The sequence below is a fragment of the Peromyscus californicus genome, unplaced genomic scaffold (assembly GCF_007827085.1).
Source record: "Peromyscus californicus insignis strain IS unplaced genomic scaffold, ASM782708v3 Scaffold_12__1_contigs__length_115047231, whole genome shotgun sequence".
NCBI classification, from domain to species: domain Eukaryota; kingdom Metazoa; phylum Chordata; class Mammalia; order Rodentia; family Cricetidae; genus Peromyscus; species Peromyscus californicus.
Window position 1 is genome coordinate 70,966,162 of NW_026294413.1, and position 16,046 is coordinate 70,982,207.

Here is a 16,046-nt window from a genome sequence, read left to right on the forward strand (position 1 = left end):
CCCACTGCATACAGATCCATGGCTCAGCACTCCTGAGCTTATTTCCTTGACATTCTAAGCTTTCTCACTGTTTCTCTGACCTCTGTGGTGAACTGAAAAGGCTAACATTTTCTCCATCTCCTCACCTCATGGCGGCTGTCAGGATGTTCTACTTTCCTATACTGTTGTTTGTCTCTCAAAATCTATTAAAATTGTCCTCAAGCTTTCTTTTCAGGCTGTTTTAAAATTGTCTTTCTGATGAGACTAATAAGCCAAAAAGGGAAATTCACTTCCCTAGTACAGTACTAAAAAGACTGTCTGTCACCTCTGCCTCCTTGAAGCCTCCTGGACCAGGTTTTGGTAGTGGCTGCAAGTATCTGTGGAGCATGGTGCTCCCACCACACAGATGTAGGAGGCAGTGTCCTCGAGCTGGGAGGCTGTGATGTGCAGGGTGCTGTGCTGAGCATCTGCATCCAGAGTTGCTGAGTATCTTCCACTTGACTTTTTGTTATCTATGTAAGTCATGACTGCCAGAGACACAAGACCTCTGCCTGTGTCTTGTCGGTACCACCTTAAGTTGCCAACGGGGCTCACAGTGTAATTGCATTGGAGGACACAGTTCTCTCCCTGCTGGACAGTCAGGGACTGGGGGCTCTGTTCCACTTGGGTCTTGCCAGCAACCCCTATTCAGAAAACAGTGTGAAATTCCAGAAATCAATCATCCACACTCAGTACTTGTAGTTCATTACCTTCTTTACTCTCTGCGTGAATCTCAGGTGATCTAGGAATAGCCTTATTTTCCTCCCTCCATCTATCCCAAGGTATTACATCTTTTCCCCAAATCCTAAGAAAATGTTTTTTGACTTCCTGTGGCCCCCTAAAGCCTCCTGTAACTTACTCTGGAAATACAGCCATAAAACCACCCAGCAGGCACTCAGGTGCTTCTCCATTGTTGTTCTGCAGAAGTCTGCCCCCAAAGCTGCTGCCTATTATACCAGCGGTTTCTGATGAAATAGAAACAGTAACATAAAGGAAGGCTCAGGAAGTACAGCCAGCCAATCAGAGACCTGATACACACCTCAGCTCCTGGAGACAGGACCAATGCAAACACTGCCATCTTGAGGTGAGAGCTAGACTTGCTCAAGACCTTTGGGTAAACTTTTTGCAGTTCCTTTTCACTGCTGGCAATGTGATTTATGGTGTAAATTCTTACATATCCATGGAAACATAGTGGAGTGTCAGATTCTATTTCAGGGCCTCTGTTTAATTCTAGCTCTACATAGGACATTAGACAGGACAGATAATGTTTACTTTCTTCATCTGAAAGCAGATGCCTAATGATTTTCCAAGGTTTGAATAGAAATGATTCATGGCAGGGGCTAGTGGTAATGACTAGCCTGAACTTAGTCTGAACCTAAAATGTAAATTCCTTTAGAATGTGACATTTCCCCTGGTCTATTTGCTACTATGTTACCAGTTTTAAAAAAATGAGTTTTGTCAAGAAACATGTACATTAAAATTCTGTTCAAAAAATAAATATTTAGCTGGGCGGTAGTGGTGCACACGTTTAATACCAGCACTCGGGAGGCAGAGCCAGGCGAATCTCTGTGAGTTCAAGGCCAGCCTGGGCTACCAAGTGAATTCTAGGAATGGCGCAAACCTACACAGAGAAACCCTGTCTCAAAAAACCAAAATAAATAAGTAAATAAATAAATAATATTTTTATTGATTTTTTGACAATTTCATGTCTGCATACAATGTACTTTTGAGTGAATGTTAAATTCTGCTCCTGTAGTAACGGTAGGACTTTTAATCAGGCATTATTAGTTCAACAATCCTTTTCCAGACCTACTGTTGTCAAATGTGGTCATAGATGCTAAGGAGTGGCGGTTCTCTGTGCTCCTGAATTACACACTGACAGAGGAAAAGTCGAGGATCCCGCACAGGTACTGACATGTGGTAAGTGTTGAAGGTCTTGAAAACTCCTTTCTTAATGCTTCTCATTTCTCAGTGAATTTGAAGTGAATTTGAAGCAATGAAAATGTGAAAGTTGATTAGATAAGTGAAGGTTTACTGTACATCTGAGATCTGATGCATAGAGATGGAGAAAGCAAAGGAATGGAAACATAGCTTGCCTGAGAAATCAAAAGGAAACCAGAATAGTCCATACATACAGGACAAAACATGTTCCTAGTAGAGAATGATGAGAGGTAAAGACAGTGTGATCACTGGTTTTGTGACAGTGTGGCCATCCAACAGTACCCAGACCTAACACTAATCTAAACCTCACTGTGAAATAGGTGGATCTCATGGGATCATTTGAAGGGTTTAAGAGTAAAATAATAGTCAGGTATACTGACTCTCGTCTATGTCAACACTTGGGAGGCAGAGGCAGGGGTTTCTCTGTGCATTTGAGGCCACCTTGGTCTACAAAGAGTTCCAGGAAAGTCAGAGCTACATAGAGAGACTCCATTTAAAAAAAAAGAAAGAAAGAAAGAAAGAAAGAAAGAAAGAAAGAAAGAAAGAAAGAAAGAAGGGAGGAAGGAAGGAAGGAAGGAACAAAAGAAGGAAGAAAGGAAGGAAGGAAGGGAAGAAAGAAAGAAAGATAGATAGACAGACAGACAGACAGACAGACAGACAGATAGATAGATAGATAGATAGATAGGTAGGTAGGTAGGTAGGTAGGTAGAAAGGAAGGAAGAATGAGGTTCCCCTAAAATATAAGAAATCCTGTCTGATTTACCCTGAAAGTGACCTGTTTCCTGCACAATGAGTGTCCCTCCCTTCAGCTCTTCATGTTGCTGTTTGCACCTGAGTTCCTGCTCTTCCTCCTTCTCCTTAAGAATTCCGCAGGGCTTTGAAGGGAAGGATTGCAGCTTTCTGTCACCTTTCCTACCAGACTCTGTTAGGTCACATTTTGTAAATGTCTCTTTATCTAGCATATTTGATTATCTAAAGATAGACAAGGTTTAAAATGTGGCTCAGTAGCAGACTACTTGCTTGGACAAGGCTCTGGGTTAATCCCCAGCACTGCAGGACAATATCTTAAGATCTGGCCCCAGAGACCACTTCATTATTCTAATGGTTTGTGAGGTTATGTGGCCTGGCATGAGAACATTTATGAGATTTTCAACAACAGAGAAGTGTAAGGCCCCACAGCACAGGGTATGGTGAAACCAGAGGGATTTCAGAGGCAGGTGCTCAGCAGCCAGACTGCCTGTTGCCTCTCAGTTTGTGCTCAGCTCCCCCTGCAGTTTCCACCACTGTGTCACCCAGAACACAGTAGTACTCAGCCGAGTCTGACTCTTGGACCGAGGCTTTCTGCAAGTGGAAGGAAGTGGATCCTTTATCATGTGTAGCTTCAAAACCTCTGCTGCTTCCCTTCACGCCAGCTGTAAGGACTTTCATGAGGAGCTGTAGACTTTCTCCAGGATATTGAACATACCAGAAAAGAGCCAGAGATGCTATGGTTGTGACTGAATACGTGCAATTTATTGTCAGGAACCTGCCTTCTGAGATGGTCACTTGGCCACCTGTTTGAGTCACAGAGTTTCCATGGGACCTTCCTAGAGTGCAAGGAGAGGAGAGAGTGAGAATGAGTTCTGTGTCACCCCGAGGATAATGCTCTTAGATAACATACAGCTAAAGACTTTGCTGTTTACATCCCTTTACTTACCGAGTATGAGGAGTATCGCAGTCACGAAGCCTAGAGAAGAGTTCATCTTTAGTGTCATCTAGAAAATGGTCTTGATGCTTAGCATAAGAAATGTAAACTCCGAGAAAGGATGAGGCTGCTCAGATACAAATCACACAGGAAATGACCTCTGTTAGGAAACTGCACCCCCTGGTGGACAGAAACTGAACTGAGGATGGATGTTACCCTGTGCCTCCTCCCTGATCTTAATAATAAGGCATATGTCAGTCTCTAGGCCCTTGGACATGTGCAAACAGATATCATCTTACCCGTGTCAGATGGCCAAGATCAATAAAATTAATGACAGAACTTGTTGGTAAGATTGTGGGGAAAGGGAAACACTTATTCATTATTGATGGTAGTGCAAACTTGTACAAGCACCGTGGAAATCAGTGTAATGAATGACTCCTTGGGAATCTGGGAACAGTTCTACATTATGATCCTCCTATAGCACTTTTGGGCATATACCCAAAGGACTTTACCACCTTACTTGCTCATCTATGTTCTTCACTGCCCTATTCATAGTAGACAGGAATTGGAAACATCCTAGATGTCAATCAGCTGATAAACGGATGATTGACAGTGTAGTACATTTACACAGTGGAATGTTAAAAAACTAAAATGATGAAATTTGAAGGTAATTGGATTGAGCTAGAACAAATCAACATGAGTGAGGTAACTTAAAACCCAAAGACAAATATTGCATGTTTTCTCTTATATGTGGACATTAGCTTTTAAGCTTTTGATAGACATGCTACAATCCAAATAATCACAAAAGTTAGGTACCAGATAGGGGACTAAGGAGGGAGGAGAATGAAGAAGAAATAGAATATAGTGCAGGAGAATTAAATAGGGAGGGGCTGGAAGACAAAGGTAAAGAAGGGATGTAGGGAGGGACAACTAACACCAAGGCCATTTGAAAAACCATATGAGAACCTCCTACTGTAGAGGTGTCCTAAAATATACATACATATAAAAGGAATCTAATTAGACACTAAAAATAGGACAGACAATACCTCAACTAGACATCTTACATCACCAAGGAAAACCTACAGTGTCAGGAATAGGTTACATCTTGATGAGTCATTGGCCAAAGAGGCCCCATGGAAACCCCTGAACATTGCGGGCTATTGCAAAGGCTATTTGTTATCCTCCACAATCTAATAGTAAGGCCCTGTTGCCGAAGACAACACTTACATATGTTATCAAACATAGAGAAGCTGAACTGGTGCCTAACTAGACACTTGTCCCCTACTGACTAGCATTCATGTTACTGGATGGTACTTTCCACACTATCAGAGAAGAAAGGCAATCATCAATATCTCCCAGCTACAAACCTTGAGAACTGTAACAGTGACCTGCCGGCAAGCCATATTAGTGACATGGTGGCACAAAAGTTAAGGGAGTAATCATCCAATTTTTGATTGGACTTAAAGCCTTTCCATAAAATGTAACCCATTCCTGACACCACTAAAGTGGCTAAGAACCTGAAGTGAGGTAGGTCAGGGACTTAGGGGCTAACCTAATACTACTATACTGCTAAAGGAACATAGCAATGAAATGACTCCTAATAACATTCTGCTGTGCACATGGACAAGTGTGTTACTTAAGCATCATCAGAAAAGCTTTTTCTAGCAGTATATAGGATTTAACATCGATGTCCACAGCTGATCATTTTGCAAAAAGTGAGAGACACTGGAGTACTTAGTCCTAATTGGAATTTTTTCACCCAAGTTCTCCCCTTCAAAGCCTCAGGGATCTATGTGGAAGAGGAGGCAAAAAGACTGTAAGATGCTGTGGGATGTTCTGTATGGCAAATGTGTTGCTCTGATTGTTGTAAATAAAACACTGATTGGCCAGTAGTCAGGCAGGAGGAAATATAGGCGGGACAAGGAGGAGAATAAAGCTGGCAAGTGGAAGACTGAGTCAGAGACACTGCCAGCCGCCACGATGACAAACAGCATGTGAAGAAGCCGGTAAGCCACGAGCCACATGGCAAGGTATAGATTTATAGAAATGGATTAATTTAAGATATAAGAATAGTTAGCAAGAAGCCTGCCACAGCCATACAGTTTGTAAGCAATGTAAGTCTCTGTGTTTACTTGGTTGGGTCTGAGCGGCTGTGGGACTGGCGGGTGACAGAGATTTGTCCTGACTGTGGGCCAGGCAGGAAAACTCTAGCTACAGTAAGACCCATAGGTGATGAATGATTCCAATAGCACACAATAGTTTGTATTTTATTTTTTGTAGGGTATTTTTTTAGTTATTTGAGTTTTTTTTATTTTCGTTTATTTTTTTAGGAGAGAGAAAAGGAACACAAAGTTGAATGGGTTAGGAGATGGGGAAAATCTGGGAGGAATTGGCAGAGGGGGAAATTATCAAATTATATTGTAGAAAAATATTAAATAAAAAAAGAATTTTCAAAATCAAGAACACACCAAGCCCAAATCTACCAGACAACAAGAAATAACAAAAAAATCAGAGCAGGAATTAATGAAATAGAAACAAAGACAGCAGGACAATGAATTAATGAATCCAACAATTAGCTCTCTGTGATGATAAATGTAATTAACAGACCCCTGGACCAGAAACAACCTAAATTAATAGAATCAAAAATGAACAGGGAAACATCACAACACACACCAAAGAAATTCAGAATATTATAAGGGAGTACTCTAAAACCCGTATTCCATTTATTTAGAAAATACAAGGAGAATGGATAAATGTCTAGATTCATCCAAAGCACAAAACTTAACCCAAAAAGAAACCAAAAATTTAAACATAACTGTAACAAATAAAGGGATCAGAGCAGGAATAAAATCCTTTCTGACTAAATAGGGCCAGCCACAGATATATTATAAAGTGAATCCTATATTTTTGGTTGTGAGCCTAGCCTTTAACAGCTGAGCTATCCCTCTGCCTGGGATACAGAGTGAGTTCCAGGAAAGATCCAAAGCTACACAGAGAAACCCTGTCTCGAAAAACAAAACAAACAAACAAAAAGGTGAATCCTAGCAGACTTTCAAAAAAGATTAATAACTAATACTTTTTAAATTATTTTTAAAAATAGAAGTAGAAGGAGGACTTCCAAATTTCTATGAAGACAGTATCATTGTAATATCAAAACTATGTAAAGACACAACAGAAAAAGAAAACTGCCCAATATCTGGGAGAAACATAGACCCAAAAACCTCCACTCAAATACTTGCAAACCTCATGAAGGATTACATAAAAATGATCATACATAATGCACAGATAGTTCAATATAGTAGTTTGTATATATTTATTATATACAATAATACATAGTTATTGTATATATTTATGTAGTCATTGTATATAGTTAATAATTGTAGCAAATGATATACATGTACTTAAAGACAAAAGTTACATGATCTCAGTACATGCAGAAAGGACCTTGGAAAAATCCAGCATGCTTTCATGATGAAAGTCCTAGAGCGAGTAGGACTAGAGGGAACGTACATTAATATTTAAATGCTATACGTGAAAACCCACAGCTAACATCATCCTGAACAGAGAAAAACCTCAAGTCAATCTCATTAAAATAAGAAATAAGAAAGGGTTGCCCACCATTCCCATTCCTTCCCAATGTAGTACTTGAAGCACTATCAAGAGACAAGAGGAGGCAATTAAAGGGCTACAAGTAGAAAAAGAAGAAATTAAAGTATTCCTGTTTGTAGAAGATAGGATACTATACATAGGAGATTGCAAATATTCTAGAAATAATTAACAATTCCAGTAAATGGCAATATACAAAATCAGTAGTTTTCTATACACCAACAGCATATGTGCCAAGAAAGAGAATATGGAAACACTCCCATTCACAGTGGCTACCAAATAGGTCTAATAATAAACCTAACCATGGAGGTGAAAGGTCCCTACTCTATAAACAAAACTTACATGAAGTAAGAGATTGAGGAAGACATTAGAATATGACAATACTTATCATGCTCAGGGATTGGTAGAAACAGTATTGTGAAAATGACCATTCTAACAAAAGCAATTCATAGATTCAGTGAAGTCTCAATCAAACTTCCTATAACATTCATCACAGAAATACAAAAAACAGTTCTAAAATTTATATGAAACCACAAAAGGGTCAGGATAGCTAAAGCAATCTTCAGCAGAAAGAATAATGCTGGTGATGGAGGCTTACCACTCCAGATTTTATATTGCTAGCAGTTTCTGAATTTCAGGTTTTACATTGAGGTCCTTGATCCATTTTGAGTCACTTGTTTATGAAGGTGATAGGTGTGGGTCCAATTTCATTCACAGTGATATAAAAACAAGATGGTACCATTTCAAAAACAAATATATAGACCAGTGGATCAAAATAGAAGACTGAAACATGGGCACGTGTATCTATAACTGTCTGATAGTCAACAAAGATGCCAAAACACACATTGGAGAAAAGACAGCATCTTCACCAAGTGGTACTGAGAAACCTGGGCGTCCACATATACAAGAAGGAAATTAGACCTATGTCTATCACCCTAGGAAAAACAAACTCCAAGTGGATCAAAGATCTAAATGTGAAACATGAAACAATGAACCTGCTGGAAGAAAACACAGGCAATCCCAGAAGGTGAATGGTTAGGAAAGGACTTTCTACATGGGACCCATTTGCCCAGGAATTAATGTCAACAATTGATAAAAGTGACCTCATAAAAACAAAAAGCTTCTGTACAAGCTAAAAATAATCGAGAGAAGAACAAACACCCCATAGAAGGGGAAAGAATCTTTCCAACTATACATCTGATAGAGGAAACTATCAAAATATATAAACAACTTAAAACAAATACACAATTCAAAAATTGGCCATGCACCAAAATAGTTTCCAAAAGAAGAAATAAAAATGGCTAAGAACTGTCTGAAGGATTGTTCAACATCCTTGGCAGTTAGTGAAATACAGTTCAAATATTGTGTAAGTTTACTTATACAGTTTCAGAATTTTAGGATTTATATTAAGGTCTTTGATCCATTTTGAGTAAAATTTTTGTGAAAGTGAATAGTACAGGCCCAATTTTATTCTTCTACTATATTGAGATTTCGTTCTTCCCCAGCCAGAATAGTCAAAATCATGAAAATAACTGACGTCAAATGTGTTTACAAGGATATGGGAAAGGAGAACACTCATTCACATTGGTGGGATTGCAAACTGATGCAGCCATTATGGACTTGGCATCCTACTCCACAGGTTCTTGTTCAGCCATGTCAATTGTCACTCTACTCACAATTGCTAGGAGCTAGAAACAAAATAAATGTCCTTCAACAGATCAATGGATAATGAAAATATGGTGCTTGTATACATTGGAATTCTATTCAGCTGAAAAGAAAAATAAAATTGTGGAATTTGCAGTAAATGGATAGATCTAAAAAAAAAATTATAGCGAGTAAAGTAACCATACCCCAAAAGACAAATCCATATATAGTTACTTATTTCTAGGTCTTGTCTCTGAATCTTGAGATGTGAATATATCATCCGGAGCAACTGCAGATACCAGGAGAGTAAAAAGAATTCATGAGGATCAGTTGAACAAGGAAAATAGTAGGATGCAGGAGCTATGAAGGAGAGATAGGCAAGGTGGGGTAATACTCTACCAGATAAAGGGGAAAAAGGAAGCGTAGTTGGGGAGAGAGGAGGAGAGATAAACGACACTAAGAATGTTTGAAAAGTCATAGTGAATCATATTATTTTATGTTTACTTAAATTGCATATATAAGTACATGTGTATACATACGCACAAATGTTTTAAAGAAATTATGACATTTGGTGTGACAATGATTCCCACCAAAAGACATAACAAACAAACAATCTAGTGTCAGGCATATCTCTTCTTCAGTTGTTGAAAAGGAGAGTCCATGAGCCCCATCACCCACACAACAATACAGTCTATTGCCATTGTCCAGATATTGAAGGGGAGACTTTTAGCTTGTGACAATATTGCATAAAACTAGCCCGCACAAGGCCCACTCAGTGGCTTTAAATTCATGCCTGATACTATAAGCCTAGCCCACTATACATGGCTAATGAAGCCAAAACTCTAGATGAGAAACACTAATGTCATTTCCCTAAAACGGTATAATTTCTAATTGTATTCCAAATACGTAACCTTATACCCACAGATAAGTGTAGCTCCCACCCCTTGTGGTGGCTGGAATGAGAATGGCCCCCATAGGCTCATATGTTTGAATGGTTTATCTCCAGTTGATAGAACTGTTTGGGAAGGATTAGAAGGTGTGGCCTTGTTGTAAGAGGGCTGTCACTAAGAGTGGACTTTCAGGTTTCAATCCCATACTACTGTTGCATTCTCTCTCCCTCCCTACTTCCTCTCCACCTCCACCTCATGGCTGTTGTCTCAACATATAAGCTCCCTTCCACTGCTCTAACACCTTGCCTACCTGCTTGCTGTAATACTCCCTGTCATGGATGATCATGGACTCATCTTTGAAACTCTAAGCAAGCCCACAATTAAATTATTTCTTTCTCTAAGTTACCTTGGTCATGGTGGCTCTTCACAGCTATACAAAAGTAACATATGTGTGTATGTACACACACACACACACACACACACACACACATTTCCAAAAATTTTGTTAGGCATTTTAAATAAAGATAAATAGTAAACTCTTAACCAACAAACAACAAAGTCTCTCTCTTTGTCCCTATCTCTCTTTGTGTCTCGGTCTCTCTCTGTCTCTCATCACTTTGAACCTAACTTTCTCATTTATGCTCTAAATATCTGTATGTTAGTTTCCATGGCAAATAAACAATGTGACAAGTGCTTTACTACAAGACACAGGATGTGGATGGGGATCCAGCCCCCCTAGCAAGTTTGAGAACAGGCTTCAGGTGCCTGGGAACCAGTGTGTGCTTGCTGCACAGAAGTAGGTGGCAGAGTCTCCAGGCTGTGTGGCTGTGATGTGCAGGGAGAAGTGTTTGGTTTTCTTATCTAATAAAATGGTAAGTCTTTGGTTTTGCTTTCTGTCCACATTTTCAAGAATGTCTATAACAAGGTGAGGGCTCTTCCCAGCTTCTTGCTTGTACCAAGGGAAGTATGAGAAAGCACTGTCTGTGTAAGTGCAGTTGATGATGGCGTTGTCTCCCTCTCCAATACTCAGAGTGGAGGGCTGCTGCTCCACCTGCTCTCCACGGCTCTCCCCTGCACAGAAAGAAAACCAGAAAGGAGGAGGGCAGTCAGGCAGTGCTCTGCTGGATTATCGTTGTCCACAATAACTAGAGGAAACTGTATAAAATGGATTTCCCCTGGATACCTAAAAATATACACCAAGTATTTTCCCTTGACCCCAAATCTTCAACTCACAGTCTGTCCACAGGCACAAGAATAGGAGCAAAATGTGAATGGATGTCTTCATAGTTCTCCCTTCCTGGGATCAGTGTAGAATTGCAATCTCTTGCCAAGCCAGCTTTTTGTATTTCAAGATTGTCCCCTTTTCTCTGACAGTTAGAGTAGCTTCTTGTGTTATCTGCCGAGCCAATAAGATAACAAATACTTCAGTTCTTACCTCTTCCATCAGAATGCAATGCAAAGACCTTTCCACTTTTCACCAGCTGCGGTCTACTGCCATCTTGTGGCCACATCTCTAACTACTGAATGCTATGAATGAATGTTTTCTTAGTAACATAGAAGTCCAACCTTAGACCTTAGACAGAGTTAATATGTAGAGATTTGGGAGTGGTTCTTTATATACTACTGAGTCATTATTAGTAAGCTAGAGAGAGGCACATGTTCTTGGTGCTATTCAAATGTCACTATGATTCATGAACTATGTTCATGACCCCAAATCTTAAAGTCACAGTCCATCTACAGCCACAAGAATATGAATAAATGGTAATAGATATCTCCAATGTTCTTCCTGCCGGAGATCAATGTAAACTTGTAGTCTCTTATTTGTAGTCCCTTATGAGCAAATGGAATAAAAATTTAAATTTTCAGTCAACTCCCATAATTTCTCTGCACAATGGAGTGTTGAGTAGGAAAGGGGATGAGAGAGCATGGCAGATGGGAAGGATGCATGCAGGAATGACTAACACTAAGGACTTTTAAAAACTGTGAGTGTGTGTGTGTGTGTGTGTGTGTGTGTGTGTGTGTGTAAATGAAGTTATTCTACACTGATAATACTTCTCCCAGAATCCATAGATTGCCAAACAAAAATCCCAGTACAAGTATGGTATACATCTCCTAGAGTTATAGGTCAGTGACAGTCATAGACACCCACAGAACAACGTAACCTGTTTGCCATTGCACTTGGCCACCCACCAGAACTTGATAACAAGACCACATTGCTGAAGACACCACATACTTTGGTCACAGGACTTAGAGCAATCAAGCCAGTACTAATCAGGAGGCTTCCTCCTTACTGACTCCATTTTATAGTATCAGAAAGCACAACTCAGGCTACTGGGGGGAAAAGGCCACAATAGTCTTAACCAAATATGAACCATGAGTGATACAGTAATGATGGGCATAGCAAACAATGTTTATGGGCATGAGTGGTATAAATGCAATGAAAGTGGTGGACCACATTCTGATTGGATTTCAGGTCTTCTCCACAGGAGAAAATGCATGCTAACTACTACTATCATTTTTCCTAAATTGACATAGTATCAAACTTCCCCCTACTTTCACCATATCCATAGATTTGTGTAGCAGTCAATCTAATTTAGAGAAGTGTTTTTGTGTAGCAGAGTGTGGTTTGTATTAACCACTATTAATATAATAGTAGAATCACAACTGGTCAGATTGCTAAAATTAAGTGTCTGTGAAACACACAGCTATAACTAAACTTCCCCAGAAGGCTCAGGAAACATTACTAAGGTTTGTATAGGGTGGTTGTAAGAGCCATAGGTCAGGGATGAAATAGTGTCTTCAGGATATGACAGAACTATTATACTTAGAAGGCCATAGGGGTGTGGTTGCCAGGAACAAGATCTGAATGTGATTAAACCAGTCAACATTGCAACATCAATGGGGATGGGGCTGATAAGCCCCCAACCTTAGCTGAAGAGCTATTAGTGGTTGATAGCTTCTATGGGAGAGTCAGTTTTTTTCAGTGGCATGATATCTGGCAAGTTGACAATGCTTTTGTGGGTGCCCCCACTCCCATTTTTGTGTGGGAAGCACATATTAAACTTTGATCTCTTAGAGTTTGAGGACAGCCTGGTCAACATAATAAGTTCCAGGACAGCCAAGACTACATAGAGGAATCCTCTCTCCAAAAAGCAAACAAATAATAATAAACAAACAATAAAATTATATGTCATGTCGTTAAAATAACCCCTGTATTTACTTAAACATTTTTCACTTGGCCTAGGGAGATGACTCAGTGGTTCAGAGAATTACTGTTCTTGCAGAGAACCCAAGTTTGGTTCCCAGCTGTGAGATGCCTGCAACTTCAGCTCTAGGGTATTTGATGTCCTCTTCTGGCCTCTGCAGACACCTACACTCACATGCATGTACACACAAACACACACACACACACACACACACACACAATCCAAATTGTATACATTTTTCAAAAATGCTTTGTGCTTCATAACTTGGTTGTTACATTTTGAGTCTGGGATACCGCTGGTCTTTTGTAATATACTACAGAAAGAAGGAATACTTTCTTCCATTAACAGGTAAATATCCATCCATTTGTTCCTAGTTTTTTTCAAGGACTATGAATCTCTTTGGAATAGTTGTCCACTCTATCTAATTCATAGCCTATATTATATCTCAAGTCCACCACAATCCAAGTTTCTTTCTCCTAACAATGTCACATCCAACTTCCTTGGTGTTTAATTGAGTTTTCTTCATTTGACCTGTTAAAAGAATTGAGAACACTCATCTCTTCATCTTAATTCACTTTTTCCCCAGGACCAAAGCACCCAAGACTCAGCATCTTTTTCCTCCATGCAGATCACAGCCACTGACCTAGTGCACTGAAAGAAGAAAACACTAGAAACATAAGGAAGAGGCTGCAGAATATGATATATTTTTGACCAAAAGAGTAAAGGAAGCCAAATAAAAGTGTCAGGAACGTATTTCCACTGAGAGTTTCTACTTCTAAATTCAGTCAAACGTAAGAATCTTTAGGAAAAAGTGTAAACTATCAGACCTTGAGAGGAAGGATAAATAAACCATCTCTTACTGCACTTTACCAGGAAGATACGGAGAATGTGCAGCCTCATAAGCCATGATAATTCCATTAATGACCTGAGTTGGATTCGGGGGGATAAGAATTATAGGGGAGGGTGAACACATAGACAGTTTCCTTCAGCAAGGTATTTTGTACTTAAGAAATCACAAATTCAGAATAATATGGTGAGTCATGCCTAGAACTCCAGCCCTCTGGAGGTGCAGGCAGAAAGAACAGGAGTTCAAAGCCAACCTCAGCTTCATAAAGAAGGAGTTCAAGGCCAGCCTGAGCTACTGGAAAATCCATCTCACAAAACAAAAACAAAAAGAAAATCATCGTGGTGTGTGACTCCTTTCACTCTTTCTGATCAAGCCTAAATTAAGGCATGCTCACTTCCTGTTCTCCTAATGTGTTCTTAATGTTAATTTGCATGGTTTACACTGCAGCAGTGCCTGGGTGTGTGGTGAGTGTCAACAATAGTAGACCTGCACCTGGTCTCTAAATGAGTGATCTCAGACACAGGCAGCATCAGTCCACTGCTTCTCAGAGTTTGTGCTCAGCTCCCCCTGCAGTTTGTGACACTGTGTCACTCAGAGCACAGTAGTACACAGCCGAATCTGACTCTTGGACCGAGGATTTCTGCAAGTGGAAGGAGGTGGATCCTTTATCGTATGTAGCTTCAAAACCTCTGCTGCTTCCCTTCTCGTTGGCCTTGGAGACTCTGAAGAGGAGTTGTGGACCTTCTCCAGGATGCTGGACATACCAGAACAGGGCTGGGTACTGCTTGGTTTCATAGGAACAGTTCACAGTCAGAGAAGTCCCTTCAGAGAGTGTGACTTGACCTTTTGTCTGTGTCACTGAGTCTCCATTGCTTTCTCCTAAAAAGAGAAATTAATAATAACAATTATTGTGGGCCGCCTTGGTGGGGATCTGTATTCTGCCTCTTAGGAAAAATTGTCCTTAGAATTTACATCAATATCATAGAACAAGACAGAAGCTCCACATGTCATTCCACTTACCAAACATTAAGAAGAGTACAATCGCTAGTCCAGGGGAAGAGTTCATTTTTTGAGCCACTGGAGTGTGTGAATCTTAATTTCTTAAGTTAGGAAAGGTTCAGGTTATAGTGAAAGGATGAATGTGAGCCAAGAGTTAAACAGGAAATGCTTGTGTGCTAAGTAGATGCCCCATCCCCCCACCCCCTGTTTTAGGCAATTTGCTAAGCTCAGAAGGTTGTTGACCTACATTCTCAAAAGTCAGCTATGGAGTGCCACTTTTGGCTCTTTTGTTTTGCCTCACACTGGTAGCTATTGGACGGTGCTTCTGTAATCTGAAGAATAGCTGTGATAGGCTTATTGGCACCTTGTACGTTGTCTTACCTGGGAACGCCATTCCATGTCATTTCTAAATTTCTTATGTAGCCAGTTTTGGCCATGTGGTAATCCACTGGAAAAATCACACAAGTAAGGAATGCCAACACATGTTTAATCACTACCAGATGACTTTGGAGAAAAGTCCATTTTATTATCCTACACTTGGACAGATGTCATAAACCTAAAAGATAGCTAACAGATACTTCTTAAATTAATAAATGAATGCTGTCTGTATAAAGGAATGTCACTATTTGAAATAGCCATTTGTTTCACATTTGAAACATTTATCATAAGAAACTCAACTTAAAGTTTTTCAAAGAAAAATGACAATTTTATATTACATATACATTATACACAAAATTTTTAAATATTATAGGTGTTATTCAGTGATAGAGCACATAGTCTACTATGCATTAGGTTTTGGGGGTCAGTCTCCAACACCTCAAAAATAATAATAATAAACCCTGTGGTGGTTTGAATGAGAATGGTTCCTATAGGCTCATATGTTTGAATACTTGGTTCCCAGAATGTAAAACCACGATGAGTTGGGAGGTATGGTCTTGCTTGTGGTTGCAAAAGACTCAAGCCATTCCCATTGTCACTTTCTCTGCCTCGTGGTTGTGTCTCAAGATGTTTGCTCTCAGCAATTTCTCTAGTACCATGCACCCCCCTATGCTCCCCACCGTTATGGGCATGGACTCTAACCCTCTGAAACTGTAAGCCCCAAATAAACTCTTTCTTCTGTAAGTTGCCTAGGCCATAGTGTCTCTTCACAGCAATATAAAATTAACTAAGACAGACCATATAACTCACATTACTAGAGAAATACAGAAATT

General features: G+C 39.8%; 3 gene segments (V, D, J or C); all 3 read right to left on the minus strand.

Annotated features, from left to right (window-relative positions):
• Positions 1-300: 300 nt before the first annotated feature.
• LOC128106916 (T cell receptor alpha variable 10-like) lies at positions 301-3,701 on the minus strand. The segment is given in 2 exon segments: positions 301-662; positions 3,656-3,701. Coding segments are annotated over 2 exon segments (408 nt in total).
• Positions 3,702-10,540: 6,839 nt separating this feature from the next.
• On the minus strand, positions 10,541-11,294 carry LOC128106917 (T cell receptor alpha variable 13-1-like). The segment is given in 2 exon segments: positions 10,541-10,854; positions 11,219-11,294. Coding segments are annotated over 2 exon segments (390 nt in total).
• Positions 11,295-14,380: 3,086 nt separating this feature from the next.
• On the minus strand, positions 14,381-14,902 carry LOC128106918 (T cell receptor alpha variable 9-1-like). The segment is given in 2 exon segments: positions 14,381-14,715; positions 14,857-14,902. Coding segments are annotated over 2 exon segments (381 nt in total).
• Positions 14,903-16,046: the final 1,144 nt, after the last annotated feature.